The 19576-nt window shown below is 41.8% G+C and overlaps 1 protein-coding gene across 3 annotated transcripts in view; it reads right to left on the reverse strand.

The window, feature by feature from the left end:
• Nucleotides 1-1164: 1164 nt before the first annotated feature.
• Nucleotides 1165-19576, reverse strand: part of cadm1b (cell adhesion molecule 1b) — a 161897-nt gene continuing 143485 nt past the window's right edge. Inside the window, exons 9-11 of one of the 3 annotated variants that reach the window (XM_069712913.1) lie at nucleotides 17227-17277; nucleotides 1569-1697; nucleotides 1167-1425 (exon numbers count right to left, since the gene is read on the reverse strand). In XM_069712913.1, coding sequence (XP_069569014.1) covers nucleotides 1307-1425; nucleotides 1569-1697; nucleotides 17227-17277 — 299 coding nt within the window. In that variant the 3' untranslated portion in view covers nucleotides 1167-1306. Of the gene's footprint in view, nucleotides 1426-1568; nucleotides 1698-15013; nucleotides 15386-17226; nucleotides 17278-19576 lie in introns of those variants that run through there. The other 2 variants (XM_069712914.1, XM_069712915.1) reach the window with 2 other exon arrangements.

Consider the following 19576-nt stretch of genomic DNA (forward strand, 5'->3'; position numbering starts at 1 on the left):
GACTAAAATTACAATAAATTATTTAAAAAAAAAATGATCACACAACGACAAATGAACCTCCGTGGCCGCCGCCGTTTCTGAAAATGTCAGCAAACGCATCACAACTAGAGAAGTCGGCGCTTTCAGAAAATTCACAGGTCGTGAATACCACAAGAGGAGAGCTTGTTGATATGGACTCTTGTCGTGTACACGACCCCGTTCGAAGGCAGCATGAAGGTCAGGCTAGCTGAGTCTCCGTTTCCAGTCTTTATGCTGAGCTAAGCTAACTGGCTGCTGGCTGTAGCTTCATATTTATCGTACAGGCGTGAAAGTGGTATCAGTCTTAACTAAATCTAAGCAAAAAAGAACTGTGTTTTACTTATTCTATGCTTAGTGCTATTGATTTACTATTGATTTCCCTCAATCCGATAATCCTGATACAGGCCTTTTGAAAATGATAAACACACAGATAGAAATTGAAACTTCATATTATGCCACATCACAGCTGTCCAGATGTTTCAGACTGTGCTCCTCACATCTACTAATGGTCAGATCCTCATAAAACACAAGAGGGGATCGTTTTGTACTGTTGCAGTTTGGTGTGAAACGATACGTTACGACACTCCTACTTCACTTCCATGAACAAATACATTCTATGATGAGCATTATTACTCACGACTATAGAAGCGATCACCACAGTAACTTTTGGACTGTAACCCGGGGGGGGGGGGATGTGTTGACACCGTGTTCCATCTACTAACTCTCTGGAGATTACTCAAAAACAAAGTGTGGATGAGTCGGCTCCTCAAATCTGGGCACATCAGCTAAAAGCTAGCTGCAGCACACATGGACAAACACCAGAGCCATTTAATCTCCTCCGAAAGCCAAAACGGAGCAAAGGATCAGGTGAAGTACATGGTTGGGGAAAATCCAATCCAACAAGCATGTGAAGGGTAAACAACGAAACAAACAAAAGAAATAGAACAAGGCACAAAATTGTCTGTAAAATAATTGAACTGTACAGAATAGGCGCCAGCAATCCAGGAACGGTCCGGATAGGAGACACGGCAACAACTCCTCTTACCACTTGGCCACGTCAGTCTTACTTTCCACTGTTTTCCTTTCTTCCTTCCCCCTCTTTAACTCTTGCCCCCCCCCCCCTCCTCCCCCCCCACACACACACACACACACACACACACACACACACACCCTCGCCCCCAAGCCGTCCCGTAACCAATCAGAGTTAGACATAATGCTCCTACAGCACCACCAACCAACACCACCACCACCAGCAGCGTCTCCACCCGTCTCTCCTGGCCTGTCCAGTTTAGATATAATACTCCTTCTTCTCGTCTGTGTTGTTGTGTCCCCCCTCCGCGTTGATGATGGCCGTATCTGCATCGGCTGCGTCGTCCGCCCCTTTGGCTTCATGTGTGAAGTAAGTTCCTGCGAACAGAGTGCAGACAAATTAGCCTCAGACCTGCTCCCGTCGTGCACTTCAATCCCATTACACTTCACCGGTTGTAAAAAGCACTCAAACTCGTAAGATGTGTTCTTGAACGAGTATGATTGAATGGCTGGTGCTTTACCTTTGTGTCTGGCGAAGTATCGACCAAGAACAATGAGTGCACAGAGGATGGCAAACATCACCACGGCAACCACTCCTCCGATGACAGCATGGTCAATTTTTTGCGGTGCCCCATCGCCGGCTCTGGAGTCTAAAAACAGGACAATAACTGTAAATAATTTCATGATCAGCAAACCTTCTCAGCCAGTAACAAAGCTAATGTCGTTTCACTGACTGCACTGGAAGTTTTGGCCATTAAATTATTAGCCTGCCAAAATAAACAAATTGGTTTGTTTTGTCTCAAAGCATTTTAGCATGACCTTCCCACAGAGTGGAAACTCCTGAAAAGGCTGTGTAGAAAAATGCCATCTTATTTTGTTTACCAATAAAAATGAGATGATACCACGGCACAAGTTGGTCCTTTTGAGGATGGGAAATGGTTCACAATGTGCCACTAAACAGCCCACAAATTGGCAACAAACTATTTAGTTCTTACTTCCTGACAAATCCTGTAAGCCACTGCCAGTATTTCAACTTGATAATAACCAAAAATGAGGCTTTTTATTCTCTACAATGTTGAATTTGTCCTCACTAATTTCCCTCCCAGCTTTATATGCAGTTTTATCATCCCACTGTCCATGAAACCATTCAAATTCAAATGAATCCAAATTAACCAAATCCTTTCACATTATACAGGTTGAACATTTTTAAATTTGCTTGCTTGCTGAGAGTTAAATGAGAAAGTCAAAACCACTCTTGTGACTGTACGAGGTGTGATCAAAGAGTTCAGAGAGAGACGGATATAAAGCCATACGGAATCGAAACTAGAACAAAAACAACACATCAAATGATGAAACTGAGAAACTGAATTGTTTTATTAAAGATATATGCTCCATTTTGAATTTGATGCCAGCAAATCTCTACACGAGGGATAAGGCTGAAAATCAATATTGGATGGCCGTGATCTTCGGGCCGCAGGCGTCACTGCTTCAGAAACACGACTCTGTAGTTAAAATCACTGCATGGGCTCAGAAACGCCTCCGAAAACCATCGTCTGTGAACACAGTTCCTCACTGTATCGGATCCAGAACCGCCGCCGCCTTCTGGGGACCCAAGCTCATTTGAGATGGACTGAGGTGAAGTGGAAAACTGTCCTGTGGTCTTAACAAATCTAAATTTGAGATTGTTTTTGGAAATCATGGGTGTGGTGTTCTCTGGACTAAAGTGGGAAAACGAGGCCAAACCTGCATTCTGCACGTATTCCAACAGCATGGATCTGTTGGAGAAGAGTCGGAGCGCCAAACTGGCCTGCAGTCCAGACCTGTCACCCATTGAAAACATTTGGTGTGTCATGAAACAAAAAATACGACAAAGAAGACCCCGAACTGTAGCTGATATCCCGTATCAGGCAAGAATGGGAGAACGTTTCACTTTAAAAAACTCCTGCAAATGGTCTCATCATTTCTCAAACGTGTTGGAAAAAGAAGAGTTAATGCAATTTAATGTCCACATTTTTTTAACTTCATCAAATTCAAAATGAGCATATATTTTTCATAAACAAAATAAAAATTCTCAGTTTAAACATTTAATATGTTGTCTTTAGGACATTTTCAATTAAATATGAGTTTACATGATTTGCAAATCATTTCATTCTTTTTTTTAATTTAGTGTCCAGACTTTTTGTTTGTAGTTGTATTGATCTTCTCATCCAAGAGACATGCATATACTTGCCAAAATGATGAAATATTCCTTGAATATACAGTATTATCTACTGCCTGAACATGTTGAAATACAGGCAGATGTCTCTCTCAAGTTATAAAGTGTACATTTGTGGCGTAATACTGTCGAACCCCAGCTCATTACAAGAGCATTCCTAGCTTATATGGCTGCCCGAACCCCTTGAGAGAGCTCGGGTTGAAAAATGTTTGAAGACGGTTATTTCACCATGAAACAGTAGACACCGTCTGCAATTTCAGCAAGACTTCACACGCTGTAAAATACAGTGTGATTTAAGAGGCCATTTCTGGAAGTTATAGAGCTCAATCATCAGAAATTGACTCAGGTCTGGAGATAAATTGGCGCCTGGTGTCCCCATGCAGAGAAATACGTGGCTGCCTCAGGTGTCAGAGAGTATCACTGTCTCGCACTTGGCCAGATTTATCCGTGCACCACAGAAGAACAAGGCAAAATCTGAAGCCTTTAAATTCCCAGTCTCAGAATAGTTCAGAGGCATTTATCAATAGTCTATATCTGTGCACATTCGGACTGATGGAGGAGTGGCGGGTGAGGGAACGGCTGCACTGTTCTTTGCTGCATGAGAGAGCAGCTCAATTTTCCATCAATCTCACTAGTCATGCCCTGAACTTGAATGATTTTGATAGAAGACCAGTGGAGAGTGCAGGATTTCTCAACACTGTGAGGCGTAATAAGTCGACTTGAGGGCTCCGAGACGAGTGACACGGTCGCATCTCAACCAGCACCCAATCAACACCCTTTTTTAACTTTCATTCGCTCTGCACGAGGACATCTCTGATGTGGAGCTACAATAAAACTTAATTAATGAAAACGTTTTTTTGTTTCAGTTGAGCGCTCTCTTAAAATGGACCCGCCGCCGCCGTGCATCAGCGGAGCGGGGAGCGGGTTTTGTTTACTGTGTCGGGGATGTCAGACAGCACAGCTCATTCCCCGAGGAGAGGGACCGGCCCATGCTCCATGCTAATGAACATGCACCCACTAAATGGCCTGTGCGCAGTCCTGTCGCTTCTCCCCCTGCCTCCCGCCCACCACCACACCTTCCCTTCCTCCACACCTTCCTGGCCTCACCTTGCTCCCCGGCTGTCTTCCGTCTGACACATCCACAGGAAAACACGCAGGGTCTTGCCCACCTCTGCACACCGAGGGAGAGTTTTATTTACCCGGTGGAAAAATTCGCGCCAGAAACTAAAAAAAAACAAAAATTACAAAAACAAAAAATCCCATAACGCCTACAGTATCAGCTGTTCAGGTTAGGTGCATTTTAGTGTTGCCTGCATTAAGTACACTTCCAAACACTGGTTTTCCGTTTATCGGCTCTGTATGTACGACAGCTGGTCTCAAATTCAATATACAGGCAATAAATATGTCTCGTTCGTGCTCCTCTTCATTCGTTTCGTGGCGTGGAAACAGTCTGCAACATACTGACAGGAGATTATGAGATGTGTAATGTAATGCAATGCAACACAGAGGTCTAAAGTGTATTGTAATATGGTTTAAAACATGGTGAGCCGTGTGCTCCACTTCTACAAACATACTTGATGTCTCACATTTTAATATCGTGCGGTGAAAAGATGATGCTGGTTGCATAATGGGAAATGTAGCCTGCAGTGTTTTCAGAGCTTTACTTGTATCGTGGTCTAAAAGTCATCATAAACTGTCCGCTCTCCCCTCACCTTCAACGCTCGAGGCCGATATCCGCCCACCTCCGAGTCTTCCTCTGTCAGAGGATTCTTCTCGACCCGGACTAATGCGGCATTTTCGAGGCTGCCGCTGAGATTAAAGTGTAAATGTTCTGCACTTCTACAGCGCTTTATCACCATAGCGGGCTCAAAGCGCTTTGTGTTCACACAGCAGTGTTGGCCGTGGGGAGCAACTTGAGGGTTCAGTGTCTCGTCCAACAACACTTCAAGCGTGTGGATTAGGGATTGAACTGCAAACTTTATGATTAGTGGGCAATCTGCTCTACCAGCTGAGCCACCGCCACCCGTATCGGGGAGTTAAAACATTCCCGATATCTTTTTGTGTTATTGTTATTCTTTCCATACATACTGTATATACAGGATGTATAGCTACACATCTTTACTAGGAGATATTTAAAAATACAATTATAGGAATTCAATAAAACGTACGTGTTTAACAAAACAAGATGTTGTCTTATTGTAACCTAATCTCTAAAAGGCTTCATTTGCATATTAAAATCACGCAAAGTTTTTTACCTCAGAGAATGCCCCTTTACCCGCGACCTAATTTTTTTTTTATTTTTGAGTGTTTTGGCACCGTTTTTACTGCCCTATATTTTGCAGGTCTGTTATTAATAACTGTAAGTCTGGCATTGAAACCCTTTTAAGATATATAATGGAGGCAGGATATTTTCAGTTCCCTGAATCGAAACAGAGAATTGAATAATTACAAGTACCTAAAAAAAAACAAAACACAAACAGAACAATTTCTAAAATACTCCTTGTGTCTATTTTCTGTATTATGTTAACTGAAAAAATGTTTTTTCATATTTAGCGATACCAGTATACCTCTGCAAATATCAACTTGCTGATATTTCCCTTCCAGCTCTCGATCTTGAGGGACTTGCTAAATTGTTTGGTTTCTCTCTATAATGTTGTGAGGTCTCGACCTTATTATGTAGTGTGCCCTTAGATGACCTACTGTATGTTGTGATTTTCCATTATAATAGACTTGAAAACAGGCTGTGCTACATCATTTCTGCGATGGAAATAAAGGTCATATGATAACGATTTAAAGGTTTCTGTAGCGATCACCAAATTCAGTTTAAGACTTAAAAAAAAAAAAAAAAAAAAAAGATATCATATAGAGCAATTTAATTTCCTCATTCCATCCAACTCTATAACACTATATGACAATAATTTAATTAATTGAGCATGGACCAAGATAAGCCACAGACCATGAATGGCTGGATTAACCAATTAAAAGTGATGAATTCATACAAAAGTTCATTCTTTTCAAATTATGCGAGTTACTCACTAAAAAAACACTCCATAAGGAAGGACTGAACAGCCTTATGTGAACATAATTCTCTGGAACAGTAATTTAACTGCATACATACACATTTTTATAACATCACAACCTTTTGTAAAAGCCTTTTTTTAATTAAATTTGTGACGTTGACACCTACAGATGTCTCCATGAGGACGCCCCCAACAGCCGGATGAATGCTTCAGAGAACAACAGTAAGTGGACCGTCTTTTTCTGAATGGTAATCAGACTGCATTTTCTACTGTAGTGATCGTATGCAGAGTGTGTTACACATTGTATTCACCCATTCACACGCATGCCCGACATCAGGCAGCATTGTGGTTTAGTGTCTCGCTTTGTTGTGGAAAAACTGCTCAATGCTGAGAACTAAAAGGAAAGCATTCAACACTTGCAGGTCATTGAAAAGTTAATTATATGTTATCATACAGCGAAATAAGGAGACACTCGTCGTCTTCAAACCACCTCGAAGCTTAAGATAGAAAAGCTCTGGCCTTTATAGTATACAGTCACCAAAAAGCCTCATTTGATATAATTCGTGACCTTATCCAAAATCATGTTTCGCACACAAACACGCATTTGTTTCACAATGAATTGACGTAATGCAGTCCTAGCCCCCGTACTCTAACCTCAACCATCACAATGCAATGCCTAACCTTAACCTTAACCTGACCCTGATCCTGACCTACACCTAAACCTAATCTAACCCTAAAACCAAGTTTTAACCCTCAAATAGCAGGCTGTACCTCTGGGTTGGTGTGTATTCAGTTTTTCTTTGGAACTGGGATATAAAAACATGTTCACACACACACACACACACACACACACACACACACACACACACACACACACACACACACACACACACACTAACCTTAAACTGGACTTGGAATCACGCAAGGTCAAGCTTAAAACAAAGAGACATCCAAAGCTCTTGGAGATACATGAATATGAATAGACGATTAACATATGAATAATGATAAACGGGTGAATTTACTTTCGCATGCACACACACACTTTGCCAAGTGGACACGAGGAATCGAACTGCACGAGCGGACGGTCCACCCACAAATCGACAATCGACGGCTCGCTTCAGTCGCCAGAGGAAGTGAGTTTGATGTTGGATGTGCAGAACACACAACGACCCTCGACTTAAAGCTTTAGCGTGAAGCTAAACGCGTGCTTCTCGTTGGCTTTGTTGGAGGCGAGGGGGTTTCGAAGTTTAATGGTATTTGTTGAGCTAAAGTTCACGGCCGGAGTGAGCCTCTTTCTTTCTGTGTGCAGCGGGGGATAATCAAATAGTAGTTTTTGCTTGAAATGCTCCTGAAGTACTGATCTTTGGCCTCGACAAGAAGAAAGAACTTCTGCCTGAAGTGTCTCATTGTCATTTTGATCATTTGTCCCTCCTCCTTTGTCCTTCAGAACTCGAACACATGCAGGATCAAGAGTGCGATATATATATATATATATATATATATATATATATAAAAGACTAGAAGGTGCTTGGATTAGAAAAAACAAACCTCAGAATGACAGACAGCGTTATAACAGGAGCCCTTGTGGCCTTTCACTTTAATTAAGTAGAATTTGATTATGTGTGTAATGTGGCTGGTGTCCATACCGCCGGCACAGCTCCACTCACAACTCGATCGGGGACTGTTGACATGCCCACACCGGAGCCCTGACAGGATGTTCACAGCCGCAGGGATTTATGGGGGAATAAAGAGGATTTGCAACTGATGCCTGTGACTGCGCGACGGTGAAATCTGCTCCCCTGAACTCCCGGTGCCACATGCTTTACAGTCGCACCTTTCAATCTCTCTGCTGGAATGACTAATTGCCGCTCTGGTCAGCAACAGAGCATCCTATTAGACCGTCACCGTGGAGATCAGACCTGCGAGCTTGTCACCAGGCTGATTACATGGAGACATGATTTCAGATTTCCCGTCTCTTTTTTTTTTTTTTTTTTTTATAAAGTCTTCACATAATGAGGTGTAGAACACGCACACACAAACACAAATGCATTATAATTTATAGGTGTAATTACATGGGTATAATTGGAACAATGACTCTCTTCCATGGACACAGAAAAACCTCTGCTTGCAGTGAATGGACCCTCACAGCAACCAATTCCTTTACAGTGGCAGGATAATGCAGCATTTAAAACGCTAACATCCGTGGCTTCCTGCATTTGTTGCCGTTAGAAAAGGAAACGTAATGAAATTCACGTACGCGGGGCAATCTCCACCAAATCATTTCCTTGTTCTGCTGTTGTAGCTGACTGTCAACGGAGCACAACATCGTCCACGGCTGAATTCCAATGCCGCTGCTCGCCCGCCAAATAGATTCCCAGAGTCCTTTCTATTGTATTATTCAAAAATATGATTTAAAAATTTACAAATACAACATTTAAAAGTGGAGCAAATGAATGGAAATTGTCACGGTGAACTTGAACTCCCTGATGGCAGATTATTGTGTCTTTTTGAGATTGGCAAAAAATTCTGCACACAAAAGAGAGAAGCGCCCATCTAAACCTTGGCCTTCCCCTGAAAAGTGCTTCCCCCCTCCCTCCCCCCTTGGGAGATCAATGCAACAGAGAAGGATGGCAACAGGAAAAAACATTTGCTCTCTTTTAAAAGCAACGTGCCACAAAAGTACTCTTTATCAGCTGAAAATTAGGAACACAGTGTGAGCTCACAGCCACATAAAACAAACCTTAAGTTGCTAAGAAAAGCTCTCAATGATTTATCACTGTGCCACGAAAAAAAAAAGATATTACAGCTGTGAAATACTCTTCGGGGTGGGCCAGCATTACTGACCCATTTCCCTGGAGACCAATTAAAATGTACCATTACAATATTTTCTTTCTTTAACAAGTGTTTTAAGGAATGAAACAAAAAAACTGCATATCAGAAAAAAACAATCCCGACCATGAATCAAAGTAAACACACGTGAGAAAAATAAAACAAATAAGCATTTCTAAGTGCTTTTTAATTTTCTTTACCAATGACATACTTCAAAGGGAATTTGATCCATAGTTAAAGCAGTGCTACTAAATGTTTAATGACTAATTGTCTTGAATACTAAATGCAGTCTTTGTTCGAGTCAATAGTGTACAAGGACTAAAACAGAAAGTAAACGGCGTTGAGAACCTGCCAACACCTAAAGTCTATCAACACTGGGTGGGAACAATGAACAAAACACATCTGAAAAGCTGCCTTAGACACATTCCTAAAATACCACCTGTCACCAAGTCACGATTCTCTCACCAGGAAAAAAAAAAAACCATCTCATGTGTTGTGCCAAAACGAAGACATGCGAATAACCCTGAATGTATTCTGTGCATCTCATGATTAAATCGTAAAGATCTTAAGAAAAAAAAAAAAAAGGAAAATCCCTGACAGTATAGCCGAGCAAGCAATAAAAAAAAAAAAAAGCCGATATCATAAGAAGTACTATCAGGCCCAAAGGGTGCAGTACGGAGGCCGGACTCTGGCCTTGTGCTCGGTGTAATGTTTGCTTGCAAAGCTCTTATTGTCACTTAATTTACAGCTTTGTGCTGTCTGCAAACCAGAAGGGTGTCGACGTCAGAAATTCCCCTTTAACTCGTCACACCAAACAGCTGTTTAGTCTCTGCGTTAAGAGTTTTAATGGAACACACACACACACACACACACACACACACACACACACACACACACACACACACACACACACTCTCTCTCTCAAAAGACCAAACAGGATTAACTAATTCCCCTTAAACTGGTGTTTTACATGAAAAAGGAAGTAGAACAAAAAATAGAAATACATGCACACCTACTTAAAATGCTAAATATTTCTAGATGTCTTTATTCCATTATTATTTTTTTCTAACCCAAAACCCAAGGAAGTGTGTTCCTCCCATTTATAACTCTTACTGGTGCTTGGCCCAAATGTTTATTCAGAGTGCCTAAGAAGAATCAACATAAAAAAATATGCTGACTGTAGCTTGTGTGTGTGCGCGTGTGTGTATAAGACGGTGAGGCTGGCGGCCGAAACACCGGAGCAGGGTATGAAGTTAGCAGTCCAGCTGTGTGAGCGTAGCCGTGTGCAGCGTGTGTCTATAGGGGTCTCCAACCCGTCGCTCGCGAGCTACCAGTAGCTCGTTACTTGTTTCCAAGTAGCTCGATATGTTTTTTTTTTTTTTTTTTTTTTTTTTCCATTTCACCATGTTTTAATTATTTACTTTTTGACTTGTCCAAGTCAATATCGACATGATAGCAGAAAAAGAAACGACTGCTCATATATTAGATGAATACAATATTTTTGGCTGGACCACACCAGTGAGGCGCAGTTATACAGCGAGTGTCTGTCACTGAGTTAATGAGAGAATAAAGTTGCACCGCTGATTGGCTGAATTTTGCCACTTTTCAAATTAGAAGTATAAAGGAAAAAAAACAACTGCAAATGCTGTTGAATTTAAGCTGCAGGGACACAAATTGTGTGCGTTGAGTATCAGTTTGTTATTGTTCACATAAAAGAAGCTGATGCAACTGGTTTGGGTGGAGCTCAGCTATGTGAATATATGTTACTTAAGCCTTTCTTAAGGTGGGCTGACCTTTTTTAAGGTGGACCAGTTGATGTCATGTTTATTAAAACTTGTCAAACTCCTGTCAAGTTAGCTTGAGATGTCAGCCCCCCCCACTCTCCCCTCCCCCAAACCACCCCCCTCCCTCAAACCACCCCTCTCCCCCTGACTGACGATGTTCTTCATTCTTTCTAAACTTCTCTCAGTATTTTGATTTCAGGCAAATCATTTATCATATTGACATTTTTAAATTTCTCTCCACCGAGATATTATTGAGTTTATTTTGACTTTGCTGTTGTAAACATTACTGTTGCTGATGTTAAAACAATATTTTTTTCATAGTTAAAATGTAAATCTTTCTATTCCTGTTCCAAATCGATTCATTTAATAAAATTGTGATTTAATAAAAATAAAGTTTTTTTTTGTAATGGAAAAAAAATACCACCAGTGTTCCTGATAAAACAACCGGACTGATAAGAGTATGGGTAAATGAAAATATAATTTTACCTACACTCTACACTGACTATGGGAGGATGGGAAAATTGCAGTTTCAAATCCTTTTATTATAAACTTTATTGTTCCAATGTTTTGTAGCTTTGGGAAAATTGCAGTTTAATAACATTGCATTTTTCTAATGAATATTGTCATAAAAGATTGTGAAAATGCATCGTTTTTATTCAAATAACTGCCCACCGCTACCACGGCACCTATGCTTTCCTGAAACTCGGGAAAAACTCTGTACCGTCTGAAAGCATTGATTTCATCCGTCGGTGTGATCCAACAACCTCCGGCAGGAAGGACGGGCAGCCTGCGTGTATCTGAAGTATTAAGCGGCTCAGATAAATGCATCAACATTGTTTATCAACTCGGATCTTAAGTGCTATTTCCAGAGAGACTTGAGTACGAACTTGAACCCGGAACTATAAAGGCGAGGGGTGACATCAACCCCCTCACCGCCCGCGTCCATCCTTCGCCTTAAGATTTAGGTCCCACTTAAAACAACAATTTGGCTCGGACGGTGGAGTTGCAGCAAACATGGGCCGTTTCCAATCAAGTCTACGACCGCATTCATTGTCGCCCGTCTTTCGCCTGGTTCCTCTCGACATGTTGGGAGAGGAGGGTGGGGATGGGGTTTGGAGGGGGAGGTGGGCTTACTAGAGGCTTAGCCAGGATATGATGTCCCTGCCTTGGATCATCTGTGAGCATCTGACAAGCTGGAGCATTATCGCCAAAGACTCCCTTTATTCCCTCTGAGCTGGAGATTCTGGATGAATTCTCCCCTCTGCCACAAAGGAAACACGACCACGAACACAGAACCAGTGGGGCGGTTGTGTTTCTTTCTGCAGCGCTGTAACCATCTGCTCTGCTCCATTAGTGAATCATTTGTCAGCGGACCGCTACGTGCTCCTGTGCCCGGCGCGACATGCCCGGATCAAGTGTTTGGACCACTGAGAGAGGAGGTCGCAGATGTCTCGATACAACATGTCGTCTCAAAGCTTCTAGTTTTACTGTAAATAGTCATTAAAAACACTGGAAGAGAAACTAGGTCTAAAACTCATGAAAGAGATGCTCCTCTGAAACTGACTCATCCCTCCCTAGAGGTCCACAGTCACACTCGCACACTCAAACACTCCTCTCCGCATCTCTTAAGACATTGAAAGACCTGACAACGTGAACTCCTGTGAAACTTAACCAACATGAAAGAGCCGAGGCGACAAACAACTCTTGAGTTTCTGAGCTTCATCGTGGCGCTTACTCCCCCACTGCACTAAACAACATGTAGGCCGGCAGCTGATGGAAACATCACCGAGGAGAAAATATAGGAAGTGATCGTATAGTGTGTCATAACTGTCTGCAAAATTCTCCGGAAGCTTTTAGATTTCGCAGACAAATTATGTTTAAAGGTAGATTACGTGATCCACGTGGAGAAAAGAGGAACTTAAACTACAAAGTATTGATCAGGTGGCGACCCCACTTATTGTTTTTTGTGAACTGTGGTTTTGAGGCATCAAGTCTGGGATGTTGGCCGTCACCGTTTTGGTAATTTGGAGCCCGAAGTGAGCATATTTTGACGAGCTGGGGAGGAGAGAGGGGTGGATCTGACCAGACACGCCCCCAATAATAGCTCCGTTTGAAGCCTGATATCTAATCAATGCTGGAAATATTTTCAGAAGGACCACCAGAGCACTGATCAGGAGTGAAGTAGTTGGAAAACTTTATTGGCTTAGTATGAGAGAAGTTGATGCTTTTCGAATGGGAATCTATTGGAGCCCTATGTTTTTTTAGAGCCAGCCCCTAGTGGGTCTCAGTGATATTACACTTTATGGCACTTGGCTTCACTTTTCAGATGCGCAGACTACGTGCAATTCGGTACACTGTTTATGACATTGATTTATGGTCATTTGTTTATTTTATTAGCTTCCCATTTGGTGCGTCCTCAAAAATGGCTGCCACTTTTAACACTAATTCAATGTTAAAAGTACAAACCTAAACAAAGCCAACTGATCTCCGTGCAAAACGGCCATAAATAATGTTAATAAATAGGTAAAATTGCAGCTCAATAACATCAATATATCGGCTAATAATTACAAATACATGACTGGCTACAATAAGTTATGAAGACGTATATTAACCTATCCTCCCCAGTTACTCGGGATGTGCAATTTACGAGCGCTTTTATTTCTAATGTGTAAAAACTTCAGCAAATAAACTCAGACTCTTCAACTGAGATGTGATGATAAATAAGATGTACGCAGCAAAAAAAAATAAAAAAAAAATCACTGCTATTACCTTTTTAATACATCAGGATCACCAGTTTGTTCAGCGGCCTGTCGTTACAACAGAAAGTCACCACTGGTGGTGTCAGTCGCCATGCCAACCCACACCGTGTTTATAATGGACGAGTTTGAAAATTGTGCTGTATGCTTCCTTGTTGGCGAGAGGAAAATGCTATAGTGTGCTGTTATGCTGATTAAGGTAGTGCAAAGCAATCTACTGCGAGCCAGCTTAGCGTTGCTCCTGTGACAGGGTATTTAGAAGAGTAGTGAACTGCAAGGAAGCTCAATTACATCCTCCCAGCATGTCCTGCATAAATCACAGCAAATCCTCTTTCAAGCCTGTCTTTCGGAAATTACCGGAATGTTACAGCAGAAAACACAGAGACGGCTGCATCAGTGCAACTCGGAGGAGAGAGGAGCTCAGGAGAAAGCTGCAGGGTAATGCGCAGCGCTGCAAAGCAACTTCCTGTTTGACTGTGACACGCCCAGAGAGAGCGGGGAGAGCGAGTCAGAGTTTCTGAAATGAGGCTGCAGCAATGCAGCGAGATCTCTAGCGTACAGTCCTGCGGATACTTAGAAAAAAAAAAAAAAAAAAAAAAAAAAAAAAGCAGGTTTGAAGAGGAAATTACAAACATGAGAAAAAAAACATGCAGGGAGAGGGGAAGGAGCCGTGAGATATACAGTGGAGATCTCTCTAAAACCACCTGATTTTTAATGAAAAGATTCATAATGTCAGGGCTGGGCAGTATATCCACCTTTTTAAGGTATATCAATATATTTTCAAATGAGATATAGGATGAGACAATAATGTTTATAAATCGATCTGTAAAGCCGTGCCATTTACGTCTGACACGCTCTGTGCAGCCCTGGGGAGCTGGTTGATGGTGAACCGTGGGCCTCTCTTTTAAGGCGACGCTTCCCTCGGACGGTAAACCAGCCACTCTCGCTTCCCGGCTGCAGAAGGGGACGAAAGTGCCAAAAATTTTTTTGCAGTTTCTCTTTTGGCCACTAGAGGCTGAGTCTGAAAGCAGGTCAATCCCAATAGACACCCCACGTTGAAATGAGCAACCTTACAGCAGAAATGTGTTCACAGCCTTGTACGAAAATCCTTTTGGGTTGACGAGCTTATTCCCCCATTAATTAATACAACTCTCCCATTTAAATCATATTAAAGCTACAAAATACACATAATTAAGGATGGGACTGCTTTGAGTGAACGGCGGGTACTGTTACAGTTGGTTCAACACTTTCAAGTCTTATACAAGTCTCATGCTGTTTTCCAAATGGCGTACTTGCGTACTAAAACTCACTGTTTTGAGTTCAGAAATGCATTCACACTTACAAGCATATAAACATGTGGTGTGCCACAAGTCCTCGGATGATGCACTCAAAATGGTCCAAAAATATTGTGTTAACACATTGGGCCATTTTTCACCCTCAACGGTCGCCATCTTGGAGTCGTAGCGGAAAGGGGCGGGACCGCCGACGTAAAGAATTTTCAAATGAAGCCGTCCGAGAAAGCTGCAGCCGTTGTAGGACATGGAACAAAAGTGTTTATTGTTACTAAGTACCACCATACTGTTGCTGGATTGAAGCCATCGATGTGTGTTTATTGAGTTGAACAGAGGGCACGAAAACACGTTCATTTCTGGGTAAAACAATTAAAGCTGCAGATACGTTGGGCGGGGGATGTAGTCACATGCTTCGGTTACTTCCGGTCAGTGCAGAATGGTACTGTGGAGTTTGAAACAACAATACCCCTGTTGAATGTCAAGTATTACACAAGTAAGAGTGCTAACGTTTAGGAGCATTATTTGTTATTGTACGAAGACCCTCCTCTGCGCTGGTTTCAGCAACCAGGCTTCATTCGGCTCCACCTCGGCTCCACCTCGGCTCCACCTCTTTGCCTACTTTTCGATTAGCCGGCAGTTCGGCCGAACCGGGCCGTGCCGAGGTGGCGGCGGTCGGCGCCACACCCACAACGAGCTTCAAAACCAGTCTTCAGAAAACCAACGAGCAACTTAATTATTTTTAAATCCAGTCTACGGCGGAGCCGCGCCTCCATCACGGTAATTAGACAGCATTTATTACACGTGCAGCTGAGGCAGATAAATGAACTAAGCACAAGACACTACAAGCAGCAGAGTGTGAGGTAGAGAGAGAGAGCGGTGTCGCCAATTGCTAAGCTAATGCTGAAATTATCTAGCGGATCTAAATAGCTTGTAGACAACTGCGGGATCAGCGAGAAAGTCGCTACAAGAGGACGAGAGCTGCGAGAGCTTGAGCAGGGTTAACTGCCGTAAAGCCGGTAATTAGCTGTTGTCATGAAGACTAGAGAAAATGTACTCTGGTGAGGGAACGCCAACAACGCTGCTAATAACGCCGGCGAATGGAAATCAAACATGCTGCGTGTCACTTTGTTGTTGATGGCGAAAACAACCGGAGGAGCATTCTCAGAGAAAGATCTGCTTTTCTTTAATGTAGGATATTTGGTTTTACATCATCTTTTATTTTGTATATTTTGCAGCTGTTTATTTTTCAAACAGGAAAGGAAACCCAGCATTTGCATTTTATTTTGTTTGTTTCAAAGTGCTTGTGACATCTCTCGTGACTTGCAAAGGAACATTTAACCGACACTCTGAGATGTATAGTGTGTATCCCCATTTAGCCTTAAAAATACTGAGGCATGATTTGTGATATCTTAATGCAGCAATACCACTACAAACCCAGGTGTTTTAATTGAATGAACGCTGCCTGAAAGCTGCCACGTGAAACTGTCAAAGCAGTCTCACTTATTTATTTTATTGCCACTTCAGATTTTCATGACCATATGATTTTCAAAGTGGTCATGACAAAAGAGTCAAAATTGCCATACCTCTGAAGCAGCTATTAATAAACTCATCTATTCTTTAAGGATAGTTTTTGTATTGAAATGTCACATTCTGGCATATCCAAAATGTCAACTCCCAAGGTTGCCACACCGTCTGTCTAGCCTTACCGATGCTTTTGAAATAATAGATTTTTTTTTTGTTTTTGTAATGGTTAATATGAAAATGAACTTTTGCAACAGAGGTAAATCAAAGAGTAAAATAGGGCATAAAAGAAGCCAAAGGTTGCTGTGTGAAAAACACTGCAAATGAACTGCCTTTCACTCAGTTCGCATGTCTTTGAGAAAATAGTTATTGATGTTTTTTTTTGGCCTCGCAAAGACGAAATGTGACTGGCATTTGTGGAGGAGATGTAAAGGGCATTATAATATGATGGATGGGCCGGCCGCGATATCGCTGCAGATGCTGATAAGATAGCGGAGCAGCAAAGCAGAGTCTCTACCTTTTTTCGGATCAAACATGTGACGGGAAAAAGGCTGTGACAGGTGTCTCTGACAGCCCTGCGCTGCCGCTCCTCATTGTCACCTTCCAGCAGCGCTATCTGATTGGAACTGGCCCGTCTCTCTTACCTGTACAAGCCCTTGTAATTTCTCAGCTCAAAGGCCCAATCACATGTACATGCAAGCTCACACACTCGCATGCACACGCATGATTGCTGAGAGGGAGAGCAGTGGGGGCATACAGTACCTTGCGTGTTGACTGGGTTGGTGGTGGGTGTGGGCATAGTAGTGGGAGCATCTAGATGAAAAGAGTAAAAAATAAATAAATAAATAAAGAACATGTATAAGAAATAAATACAAGAGTAAAGAAAGAGACAAAAGTCATAGAAAGTGAGAGGCTGTACTATAAAAATCATAACCTGCACGTGTTGAGGCTGCTGTGCGAGTTCAGCCCACGCTAGTAGCTTGAATTTGTCAAATCAAGTGAGTGTCTTTCAAAATTAAAGTGCTTGTAAATAGCTTGTGAGCTTAATTAATAGTTAATTAAAGTAAATATACTTATCATCCACTGCAGCTCAGCACGGCAACACTGTCCAGGAAACAAAATAAGGAAATGTGGTGCGAGTAAAACTAGATACCCACTTCATTTTTACTGAGGGTGCTTTGATACTGACCCTGTTTCATCCGGACCTTTTCATTTTAATCTGAACCAAAATAGCAGAGGTGAAAGTTGCTTCGGACCACAGTCCGGACCAAAGGACACAAATGTGATGCCACCGAAAGAGGTGGTCTTGGTCGGGAATCAGGATCAAACTAAAACCATGGTTCAGTTCATCTGCAGTGTAAAAACACGTTTTGAATGGTTTGAATTATCTGACTAACACGATGTTGAGGGAGGTTATCATCATCCATTAAATAATAGATGTAAAAGAACTGGAACTACAAAAAAAAACTAAAACTTAAACAATTTCTCCTAATTTCTTAATAATAATAATAATAATAATAATAATAATAATAATATAGTGACACCAAAATGAATTTATTCATTCATTTTTATTCATTCAAACGGAACACGCTACCGGCCATGTCGACAACATGCCAATGTCGGACGAATGCCAGTCAACAAAGCGATCAGTGTGAAGTACGGGGACGAAATTGCAATGCAAAAGCCAAACCAACCAGATCTAATTTATATAAGGCAACAAACACATGAACATGAAAATGTGAACCTATTTCTCTAGCAATGTGGGTGCACTCAGCTGAAAGCTAATATCAGCAAGCTCACATGCTCAATGCTATCATGCTGATCTTTAATGGGTATCATTTTTGTCTTACACAGGCTTGCTACTGTGCTAGCATTTCCTAATTTGCACTGATCACGCAGTAACAGCTGAAACTGATATGAATGTCAGTTTTTCAGTTGTTCGGTCACGAACCAAAGTGAAGGACAAAAGGAAGACTCGCCCGAGTGGTAAAATGTTAAAATAATTATAATGATTAAAGTTTCATTGATGTCCATTCAATCGTTTTTTGTATTTTACTAAAAATCCAAGTCGCTATGTCACAGTGACACTACAGGACGTATTGACCAGGGGTCATGGATGTTTGTAACAGATTTTAAGTCGATCCATTGAGTAAACGTTGAGATATTTTCATGAAAACTGGCCGACTAGTGGAAGTTTAAAAAAAAAAAGTCATTGGGATCCTTCTTCTGCTAACCACGAATGCCTGAATCAGATTTTATGGCACTGCATCAAGTAGTTGTTATCGCATTTTACAAAAAAAAAATTCCCTCATGATGGTGCCACCGGACAAATCAAGGAATCACTAAAGTATTTTGCATATTTCATCTGGAGATCATGAATGACTACCAAATTTCCCATTTCCCAAACCCATTCAGTAGTTGCTGATATATTTAAGTTCAAACCAAAAATCTAAACATCATGGTGGCGCTACATGACAGGTGACAGAATTACCAAACTGTTCAACATGCATCATGTTAGGATCATGGAGGTTTATACCAAATTTCATCCTGTTGTTGAGATATTTCAGTCGGGACCAAAGTCATAGACCAGCATACCAACTCTGCTATTCATAGTCATCCCACTGTCATGGCTGAAAATACAAAGGAGAAAAAAAAAGGTTCCATAATTTTTCATTATGGTGTGCTATTGTGTTTCCTATTTTTGAGGAATTTTCTAATTAAATATGAATGATAATGCGTGCCAATCATAAAAAGGTATTGCTATTTTCCACATTGACAATAATTAAGTCAAACTGCAAATTAAACCACCTTGGTGGTCTCATGCTGCAGCACAGCAGAGCCACCGGCAGCATCCTCCGCCCCGCGCTGCACTGGTTCGGCCTGTCGCTAACCCCTAAACCGAATAATCAGAAAGACAAAATGGAGGGCAATTCAGGTATGCAATAGTACCGAGGAGGGCAGAAAGCTTCCTCATCAGGGGGATATATCCCAGGCGATGGTGCAGGGAGAAGATAGCACGACCCCTTGCTGTGGGAGAGACGCAGCGGGGGAAATTGGCTGGCTGTCTCCATGCTTTTACTGTCTGAACTCCATCAAAAGGCAGCAGTGGGGA

Source organism: Brachyistius frenatus, unplaced genomic scaffold (genome assembly GCF_029030835.1).
Source record: "Brachyistius frenatus isolate BFR_SWC_R1_liver_20210118 unplaced genomic scaffold, ASM2903083v1 Contig_114, whole genome shotgun sequence".
NCBI classification, from domain to species: domain Eukaryota; kingdom Metazoa; phylum Chordata; class Actinopteri; family Embiotocidae; genus Brachyistius; species Brachyistius frenatus.